Source organism: Lactuca saligna, chromosome 1, assembly GCF_052625555.1.
Source record: "Lactuca saligna cultivar CGN05327 chromosome 1, ASM5262555v1, whole genome shotgun sequence".
In the NCBI taxonomy this organism is placed as follows: Eukaryota; Viridiplantae; Streptophyta; class Magnoliopsida; order Asterales; family Asteraceae; genus Lactuca; species Lactuca saligna.
The window spans coordinates 73,285,723-73,296,500 of record NC_136417.1 but is presented as its reverse complement, the minus strand read 5'-3'; the positions used below and the strand labels follow the sequence as shown (position 1 = coordinate 73,296,500).

At 35.3% G+C, this 10,778-nt stretch overlaps 1 protein-coding gene across 2 annotated transcripts; it reads left to right on the top strand.

The window, feature by feature from the left end:
- Positions 1 to 5,807: 5,807 nt before the first annotated feature.
- Positions 5,808 to 9,669, top strand: LOC145039930 (disease resistance protein RUN1-like). Of its 2 annotated transcripts, none has more exons than XM_078987926.1 (4): positions 5,808 to 6,609; positions 7,488 to 8,610; positions 8,697 to 9,002; positions 9,087 to 9,669. In XM_078987926.1, the coding sequence occupies exons 1-4, from the start codon at positions 6,095 to 6,097 to the stop codon at positions 9,435 to 9,437; spliced, it is 2,295 nt and encodes a 764-aa protein (XP_078844052.1). In that variant the 5' UTR covers positions 5,808 to 6,094; the 3' UTR covers positions 9,438 to 9,669. The 2 variants fall into 2 exon arrangements, with proteins under 2 accessions (XP_078844052.1, XP_078844057.1); XM_078987931.1 differs by having other exon boundaries at positions 5,809 to 6,609; positions 9,090 to 9,669.
- The last annotated feature ends 1,109 nt before the right edge of the window (positions 9,670 to 10,778 follow it).

Genomic DNA, 10,778 nt, shown 5'->3' with positions numbered 1-10,778 from the left:
TCTACCCTAGGACCACAACCAAACAAGGAACAGGAAATAAAGCCAAATCAATCATTCTGAGGCTATAAGCTCCTAACCATATACAATTTTAAAAGCATACACATAGCATAATCAACAAAGCTCAAATATCAGTATAACATGGCTAACATATTGGGGAACTACTTACTTGGCTCGGCTGATCATGAGCGTTGCACTCTCATCTTTTCCTTTCTTTTAAAACCTTTTATGTTATTTTTGAAAATAATTTTTACCATTTCCTTAGTTTGAGTCCTGACACACCCGAGAGTGTGTCCGAATCCCTCAAACCAAGGCTCTGATACCAACTTGTACCGACCCAAATTTTAAAAGAAAATTTTCATTTTTAATTAGTCAAACACATTTGCATAAACCATGAAATCCCAAAACAATTGTTTTCAAATCCACATTCATTACAACTTTATTTAAAAATATCAGAGTGTCCCATAACATATAAGTGAGAGAGAGTGTGTGCACATCGCACCATCACACCTTGCCCTTGCCCTTGGGCTCAGATGTACTTGAAACAAATCAACAAATGGTAAGCTAAAAGCTTAGTGAGTTCCCCAGAGCATACCCAAACACAAACCACATACAACATATCATACTAGCTAAACAACTATACATATCACATAAGCCATGCATACCAACATATAAGGAAGCCCTGGAAACCCTCGAGGGTCTTACTCCAGGTGCCATGGGAACCCCCGCATGGTCTTAGCCCAATGCCTCAGGACCCCCCGAGGTCTTTGACCTAGGATGCTAGGGAAACCCTCCAAGGTCTTGCACCTAATTGCCTTGGGACCCCCCGAGGTCTTTGACCTAGGATGCCATGGAAACCCTCCACGGTCTTATACCTAAGTGTCTCGGGAACCCCCCGAGGTCTTCCATACAAGACACATAGAAACAACTAGTACATTGCATATCACATAATCCAAATAGCATATATATAACAATTAATAGGTCGGCCTTGGTGCCTTCGAACCATTGGTATGGTAAGGAGACTCACCTCTGTCCGAAGAATCCAAAAACTGCTCTCCTAATTGTCTGTAACCTCCTGTATTGAATAATAATATTAACCAATGTCAGGACATCACATAATCAAAGGGAAACCAAAACCCCAAGTCCTTTCATAAAGGCCCAAAAGTCCTTTCTTTGTTAATGGGCCCAAAGTCTATGTCCAAAAATCAATAATGGGCCTCTTGCCCTAATAAGGCCGTACCATAACATCAATGGCCCAAAACAGATAAAATGGCCTACTATTCCGACAACGCAACCAAGTCCAATAACCAAATGATGCCCAACAGCTCAAAGGACCAAAATAGATCCAAGCCTATCTGTGATACGTACGCTTAGCGTACCACCCTGGTACGCGCAACATACTGGGTCTCTGGGACTTACACGCAACGTACGCTATGTTACGCCGAGCGTACTAACAGATTAAGCACTTTCTCCATTAAGTGCTTAATACTCGATTCCTTTACGTCCAAAAGTCAGATCTAGGCTTATTAAGACAACCTAGGGCATAAAGTTGTCAACTTTATGCCTTTGCATGTCTCATATGCTCCCAACACCCCTATTAAGACCTTTTCAAGGTTCTTAACCCATGCATGAGGTCAAAACACCCACCAAGACTCCATTTTTATGTTGCAAAAGGACCAAGGGACCTCAAATCTGTCATTTCCATCCTCTAGAGTTGCTTAACTCACAAGAGGAGATCCAAAATCAACCAAAAGGAAGATCTAGTGATTTAAGTGGAAAGGTGCAAGCTTTATACCTCCAGAAGCTCCTCAAGGTCGACTATATGCAGATTCTTGAAGCCAAATGACACTCCAAGCTCCCTTGACAACTTATTCTTCTTGAATGAACACTATAAGGACCACATATGCACTCTTCACAAATGGTATTAGGGTTTTCAAAGTCGTTTGAAGATGAAAGGGGCTGATGAGGGTGAGGCTCAAATGAGTTAAGGGTGTTTATATAGGTCACAAGTCCGAAAATTAGGGTTCGGACATCCGGCACGTACGCCCAACGTACTTCTGGTACGTCCAGCGTACGTGCTGCCCCTCCGCGATCACCCATGCGTAGTACGCTAAGCGTACTCATAAGTACCCCCAGCGTACTTAACGAACTAATATGCTTAAAATTGAATTTCCTCAAGGGTTTCAAAGTCATATCTGGTTTGGATTGTTACAATTGTTTTTAATTTACTTGACTTGGGTTTTTAGATTTTTGGGTTATAAGCAAGATTTGGTTTCATTTGAAGGGAATTGGTTGTTGTGAGTTGGTCAGTTAATACTAATCGTATCGCCACTACTATACAAATTGGAACCGCTAGACTCATCTCTTCTGCTTTGCGATTCTTCTTGCAGGTAATGAGTTCTTCGGGGGTTCTAATGGAAATTACCGGACATTCAAGAAAAAAGGCGCGACTAAATCTTCATTACAATGTACAAGGTTACACATTTACACTTTCAGATTCCTTCACCCCAATGTTTCAATTTCTTGATTATTTATTGTTTCTTTTCAGTTAAAATTTTGCATATATTCTCATTATATTGGTAAAATCAACTTTTCAACAAATATTTCGGAGGTGGGATTGAATCATATATTTAATAGATGTGCGAACAAGGTAATTTCCATTTCATGCTCCTTCAAATGTTATTATTGCTCCCCCGTTAAAGAAAAAACTACATTTTGACTAAATGCAGGGCTTTTCAATTGCGAAATTGGTATCGATTTTGTTGTTGCCAATGTCATTATGTTCGTAGTACTTAGTCTAATGATAGAACTGATAGCCACGTAATACTTAGTCTGATGATGGAATTGATAGACAAATATCTACCATCTCAAATTTTAAACACTATCGTTTTTACTCTCTTCTTCATCCCAACAATAAAAGTTCATAATTAATGAAAATCACTACATCTTATTTTCATTTTAAAGTTGTTAGTTTCAGGTCCAAGAAGATGATGGAAACAAAGTCAATGCACTTCCGCACGTTAAACGTCTTATTGAGCTTAAAAAAGATGATCTTTTTGGAAAAATTGCCATGGTTAGGTTTGATTCCAACATCTTACTTGAAGAAATTCAAAACCAGAGTTCAAAAACATTCATATAGCAGTAGGAATCATCACTTTCATTTATTCTCATGCTACCTCTACAGAAGTTATGTTATGCTTTTCTTTTATAAAACATGAAAACAATAGTTTTTTACAATAGTTACTTAATAGATTGTTTATGTTCATGAGTCGGGTTTATGATATTCCTATAACTTTTTGTTGTTGTAGATAATATTATGAATGAAACTCAAAGAAAGTATTTGAACATCAACATTGACATCAATAAAAAAGTTATTTTTAAGTTGTGATAAGTAGGTCTTTTAGTTTTAAGTTTGTTTGTTCTTGCCACAACCTTTTAGTTTTTTATATTGATTGAAAATTTTCTACTGTCTTAATGATTCATTTATAGCATATTTTAAGACTAGAGTGCTTCAATAATAAAGCAACAAAAACAAAATGTATAAAGTCGAAAGTTAAAAATGAAAGTAAGTTGCCACAATATTTAGTCAAATTACAGGCAAAGCGCAACAAATAGCAATATACTTTCATTTGTAGGTCTAATATAGCATTTAAATTTCATCTCGAATTATTAATATTTTTAATCTTTAGTTTAACTATTATCTTATGTTTTTTCAATCCAGTAATTACTTATCTGAATGAATGTTGAAATAAAGACCAAAATTAGAAATTCCAAGGATCAAAGTTGATATGAAACCTTGAAGCGTAGGATTTGCCTCCAATTTTCAAAGGAGTGCTCAAATAGCTCTTACAGTTTCATATGTTAATAGGATGCAAAATTACATGCTACTGATGAGGCTATACCTATGACACTTAGAATTTTGTTGGTTGAAGCTACTGCACCTGCATTACAATGAGGTTGCTGCTTCAGTCTCATCGTTTTGTCAGTATATTGCTAGTAAGTTTTTCTTTTTTATTTTTCTATTTTTTTTTTTTGGATAAACCATGTTTAAAATTAAATGAGGGAGAATTAGTAAAATGGTAGGACGTAATGGGAAAAGCCTCATTTCCCTGATTTACTTTGCATTAAGGCAAAAAAAAAAAAACTCCGATAGTTGGTCTTGAAAACTATGAAAGATGTGAGATAATTGGTTTGGTTTTAGTGTTTTATTGTTTTATATAAGTGTTAAAAGACAATTTATTTATTAGGCGATGAATTTGTTATATATAATTTTGTTTTTCAGGTTGTTGCATTTGTCAAAACCTGTGTTTCAACTGGAGTTGTTTAGAAGTAAAATTATGTCGGTAAATCAAGAAAATACATTTTAGCTGAAGGTTGAAGGCATCTTATATTTCCTTTTACTTTCCTAGTTCATGTGTGGATTCAAAATGTCTTTGTGTTGATCGAACTTGTGATATGTCATTAACAGATTAAAAAGGATAAATCTAAAAAAAATCCAATATGGGTGTGCAAACATAAATGTCATTTTGTACTTATCTTAATGTAATGCATTTATAGCAATGTACTTTGGTTTAGTATAAAGCTATCATTTTTTTTTGCTGCTTTAATAGCAATTTACTTCATTTCTGCTGATTTTTGGCTACTTTAATAGCAATGATACTTGCCCTATCCTTCAAGGATTGTGTACACAACGTATTTAAAAATTACACTACTTTCTTATTCTTAGAATAGGTAAGGTGAAGTGGCAGTCTTTCAAACTATTTTTCGATTGTTAAGCAAAGAAATTTCATTATTAGGTAGATTTTTAAAGTATAATGGTGTAATCGGATGAAAACTAATTTATTTGTTTGGTTTTATACACTAGGATAAACGAAAACAACTTCAGTAGACCTATACCGGAAAAATTAACAGAAGCACACATATGAAACTAAAACAACATTCTCTACCCCACGCGGAGTGTGGGCATACCCCCTAGTTTATATTAAAATAATAAAATGAAATTAGAAACTTTACACCAATTTAACACAAAAAAAAAAAAATTTTTGGTGAATGCCCTCTGAAGATTTAACAAAATGGCTATGACCAAATACGAGAATGTATGCATTGAAAATCAACACGTGTTCATATCTTTTGTATTTGATATTTTTAGTTTTTTTGCGTCAGAGGCAGTGAAGCTCCTCAATAGAGTCTAACAGATCATGCATAATAATGTAATGTCCCCTAGATCTATAGACGTTGTCTTAAAAATAAATTAGTTTTGCCATCCAAAAAAACCTAATGACACAGTTTGTTGCCCGTTTAACTTCCTATGTATTGACTTCTTTTTATTAGATTACAAAATAACCATTAAAATGGCTATTAATTAAACGTATATGGATTCATATGATTATCAAACATTCTCGTATGGATTAAATAGTAAAAAAGATATCAAACATGAATGAAAAATGTAAAAACCTAAAAGCACTGTACCTTATCCATAAAAATTGATAAATCACGCAATTTTGTAATTTAGTATTTACTATAATATAATACTTATTTCAGATCCATGGATCTGAAAAAGATTCAAATACTTTTATATTCTATTTTCATATCCGAGAAATTGACTTAAAAAAATGATAGACATAATTCATGTGAACAATGTAAAGTTTATTTATGTGTTTGTAGAACGAAACATTAGATCCATGAACTAAACCAAATGTTGGAAGTTTGTGTTTTTTGGTAAAACTATTTCTTTACAAAATGTTCTAAAATATATGATAATGTCATATAACATTTGTAAATAAATGGTCCCTAAATAAATCAATCAAACCTCACAAATGCTAATGTTTACAGGCATGTTGAAAGTTGAAACCCTCAAAGCCAGCGAAGTACCTGGACCACTTTCTTAGAGATCGATTATTTCAATTCTTTAACGTATTTTAAGTTTCCAGGTAAATTCACAAAGTATATCTTTTATCAAAAAGCAGTCGTTGACTTCGACTTCCTGAGAAAGGCCACTATAATGGATGTTCCCTTTCTGAAGGATCATCTTCTTCATCTGTTCGATATGTTATTGTAGATCTAGTCTCAAATTGCTCATACCTTCCCATCACCCATAATGGATGTTCCCTTTTCTGAAGGATCATCTTCTTCATCCATTAATAATCACAAACATGACGTATTTATAAGTTTTCGAGGTGAAGATACTCGTAGGAACTTCATTGATCATCTCAATAAGACCCTCCAGCATGCCAATATCTCTACCTTTTTAGATGAAGAAAAGATTGATACGGGAAAAGTTCTGAAACCAGAATTGGTGAATGCGATTAAATCATCTAGGGCTTCTATTATTGTCTTGTCCAAGAACTACGCTAGTTCATCATGGTGCCTTGATGAATTGGTTCTGATCCTTAAACAACCCAACCAAATTGTTATCCCTATCTTTTATCATGTTGAGCCCACCCATGTCAGAAAGCAAGAAAGTACCTTTGGAGATGCAATTGCTGAGCACACACGACAGATGAAAGCAGAGAAAGATGCAGATGAAAGAACTCAGTCTGCTCAAAGGATTAAAGGATGGATTGATGCGCTTAAACAAGTTGCTAATTTAAAAGGGGAGGACGTACGGGGATGGTAACCACTTTCTTACCTATATTTTCATACTCCTTAACCATTGTTTGATTAACACACAAAATGTCAATATTTTCTTTCTCTTTAGGCATTTCTGGAAGTTTCTTTCAGTATTGTCATATAAACATAAACTCAATGTATTTTAAGTTTTTAACTGGATAAAGAGGATGCATTAAATATAATTTAAGATTTGGATTATTTGATTTCAAATTAATTCACATAAATAGATTATGCATCCTGAATTTTTTGGCAGTTTCTTTTTTTTTTTTTTTTTTTTTTTTTTTTTTTTCGGCAAACGGTTAAGCGGTAGCCCCTCCACCTGATACAGTAGAGACCGAAGTTTGAGCTCTTTACTGGGCAAATTTGAAACCCAAGGGATTTCTAGGGGAAAATTCCACCACATGGAACACCTAAAGAAGTGATTTAAGGGAATCGACATGACATGGGTATAAATCTCAACTCATCAATCCAGCTAAGGTGGACATCACTTTCAATTTTGAACATGTTATGCACTTATTCTTGGACAAATTACTTAACTTTTTTTTTTACCAAGATAGGCAATGAACTTTGATTTTTACCCATAAGGCTATGGGTGTACGTTGTATCCCCACCGCAAGGTGCGGTGGGGATAGCACCTTTTATTTTTCAACAAACAATTTGCTCTTACTTGTAAATAGTTGAGTTTGATGGTCTTCTAGAAACAAAATGAAATATGGTGTTACACATTAGATACTTGTAGTGTGAGAAGTGCAAATATGATGTATTTTTTATGTGGAGACTGGAGAGCTTAGTATAATATAGTTTCAATACATTATATCTCTGATTTGGTTTGTTAGTTTTCTGGAGTGTGTTTTGTAGCTTTTATTACATTCAAATTTCAGGTATGAGACGGTGTTCATTAAAAAGATTGTTGATGACCTCAACTACAGATTACATGTACCCTCTAGAAGTGCATTGCCAGAACCTATTGGGATGAAAGATTCCATTAATTTTGTTACATCATGGCTGAAAAAAGAACCCTCAGATAGGGGAGACGTACTCACTATTTTTGGTATGCGTGGGATTGGGAAGACATCTTTAGCCCAATATGTCCATGGGTTACATTGTTATGAATTTGTCACAAGCAGCTTTATTAAAGACATCGATAGGAGATGCGATGACAAATTGTATGGGTTGCGTGATATAGCAGCAGAACTCTATGGTTGCATTTCAAAAGGAAGTTCAACTCAAGATTATGATGTTTCCAAATACACTTCAAAGATAGAGAATATAGTAGCAAACGAAAAGGTGTTCCTTGTTCTTGATGATATTAATACTCTGGATCAGTTAAATGCATTACTTGGAAGAAAAGGGTTTTATCAAGGAAGCAAAATCATAATAACGACAAGGAATACATGGTTGACAGAGAGTTGTGACTTATTCAAGACGGAAGTTAAACCCACACATGAAAAGCACAAGCTTGAAGGCTTAGATGACACCGAAGCACTAGAACTTTTTTGTTCTCATGCGTTCAAGTCCAAGGATCCGAAGAAAGGTTATGGAGAGATGTCAGAAAAGTTTGTGAATTATTGCAGAGGACATCGATTAACTCTTGAAGTTTTGGGCATGTCTTTGTATAACAGACAAGATGTGGCTTATTGGGAAGATCGCATAGAAGGGCTAGGGAAAGACCCTGTAGAGAATGAATTGAGGAAGAGCTTTGACTCTTTGCCATCGGACAATGATAAGGAATTGTTCAAGCATATTGCTTGTTTTTTTGTCGGAACAGATAGAGTTTATACTGAAACAATATTAAAGGCATGTAAAATAAGAGCAAACTCTGGGATCACTGATCTCATGGACAATTGCCTTCTTAGTGTTGGATGGAATAACGAATTAGTGATGCATCAGTTGCTTCAAGAAATGGGAAGACACATAGTACGTCAAGAATCACCTGACAAGGCATGGAAGCGAAGTCGGTTATGGTGTCATGAGGAGTCATTCAAAGTGTTGAAAGAAAAAAAGGTAAGTCACCATGTATACTTATTCAAAGTATTTTGTATTGTCTATATACATGTATGTAAAATTTCCTTGCATATGTTTTTTCTTAGGGTACGAGAAAGGTTCTGGGCCTCAGCCTTGACATAAGAAGACTTGAGATCAATGAGCCACTTGAAACAGAAGCTTTGAGGAAGATGGATGAGTTGAAGCTACTACAACTCAATTGTGTGCAAATGAATGGGTCTTACGAGAACTTTCCAAAACAATTAAGATGGTTGTGTATGCATGTGTTTCCTTTGGACTATATACCTTCAAACTTACCGATGAAGTATCTTGTTGCTCTCGACATGTCATATAGCAATATCACATCATTTGGTGTTTCTTATTGTGATTCACAACCTCAGAAGAGGCAAAGGGTAACTTATATCCATGTATCATTCATACATGTTGAGTTGATGAAATTCACTGCTAGCTATTAAACTAATTTATCTTCATTTTAGCAGTTGACTGGATCATGCTCAAAAGACAAAAAGTTGCTTGGGTCACTTAAGATTCTTAATTTAAGTTTCTGTGATATGCTTTGTAGTGTGGTTGGCTTCGAAGATTTCCCTGCACTTGAGAGGTTGATGCTTAATAAATGTGGTAGCTTGCTTAAGATTTGTGAATCGATTGAGAAATGTGATAAACTTGTCCACATTGATCTGAGCCACTGCGATAAGCTTAAAAAATTTCCAGAAACCATAGCCATGTCATCGAAGGTGAAAATGGTTAGGAATCATCCTATACTAAAGAAGTATGCAAGAAAGAAAAAATCAAATTATTCAGCTAGTGAAACTCAAATCAGAGCCTGAAGTTAAACATTGTAGATGGCATTGGAAAAGTCAAAAACAAATTTGTTAAGTTGTTTAGGGCTCAGTTAGTTGTTCGAGGAGGAAAGTAGTTGTCACTTACGTTGGTGATCCATTACAAATAGAGTAGTAAGAGGTTAGAACTAGGGCATTCTTGAAATCATGTTCTGTACCTGGAGTGCCCAACCTCTCAATTAGTTGGAAATCATTCACTATTATGCTATTTTCTCCTCAATTTCTCTGTTATTCTTCTCACTTTCTATGATTCTATCCATACTTATCAATTGTATCAAAGCATTGTGATATCCCACAGGAACAGGTTCAGTAGCAAACCGTATGGAGGAATTAGAAAGCACAATGAGTATCTTTCAATCAAAATCGATTCCTTGGAGACTAATATGCAATCAATGATAAAAACAATTGGAATTTGGTTCGGTTAGTTGTAGGAAGAGTCAAATTGCAGATCTGGGAACAAGGAGATACAATAAGAATCAATCGAAGACCTCGAATAGGTGAGACGCTTCCATAAGACATTTTGTTTCTTGCAATTAAGGGAAGAAGATTCGAGCTGCTTGTCATGGCACGGATAGATGTGTTTTTCGAATCGGTTGTCAAATGAGCAATGACAAAAGTGTTGAAAAGCTTGTTATTGGAAGAAGATTGGAGCTGCTTGTCTTGGGTTCAGAGTTGGGTTCGTAAGTTATATTCGGGTTTGTGTGTGGGATTTAAGCTTGTGGGTCATGAGAAAAAGTCAAAATATCACATATTTACTTATTAGTCATTACTATCTCATTTATGTAACATTTTTTTATCTAATAACTGGTAAAAGAAATGGATTAGAGGGTTTACTGGTCAAGAAAACTCAATGTTTGGCGTGTCGCATGTCGTGTCAAGAATTGTCACCCCTAAACATAAGGAAATTTTATCGACTATACAAGAAAGTTAGTTTTGCTATCAAGTATCAACTCTACTTTGTCACATGCCAATTATTTTGTGAGCGTGTTGACCATGAAGACAAAGATCATGTCATAGGACTAGTTTTTGATTGGATTAAAAAGGGCGCCATACACCATGGACGTTGTTAGTCTAGTTATTTTTGTCTGTCCGAGTCGCCGAAAAGCTTGATAATGAAGTGGATCGTAGCAGGTTAGACACAATTGGTCGGTGACTAGTTTCGCTTCCCTGATGAGTCAGTTAGCACATGGAATCTGGGAGGGTTGGTCTCGGGGTTTTATGAAGGACCTTGTGAGACTAAATGGGCAAGAAGTAGTGTCAAAACTTTAGTCTGTGACATGTGACAAGTGGTATCAAAGCAACACGATAAAGGGACATGTTAGTATAGTT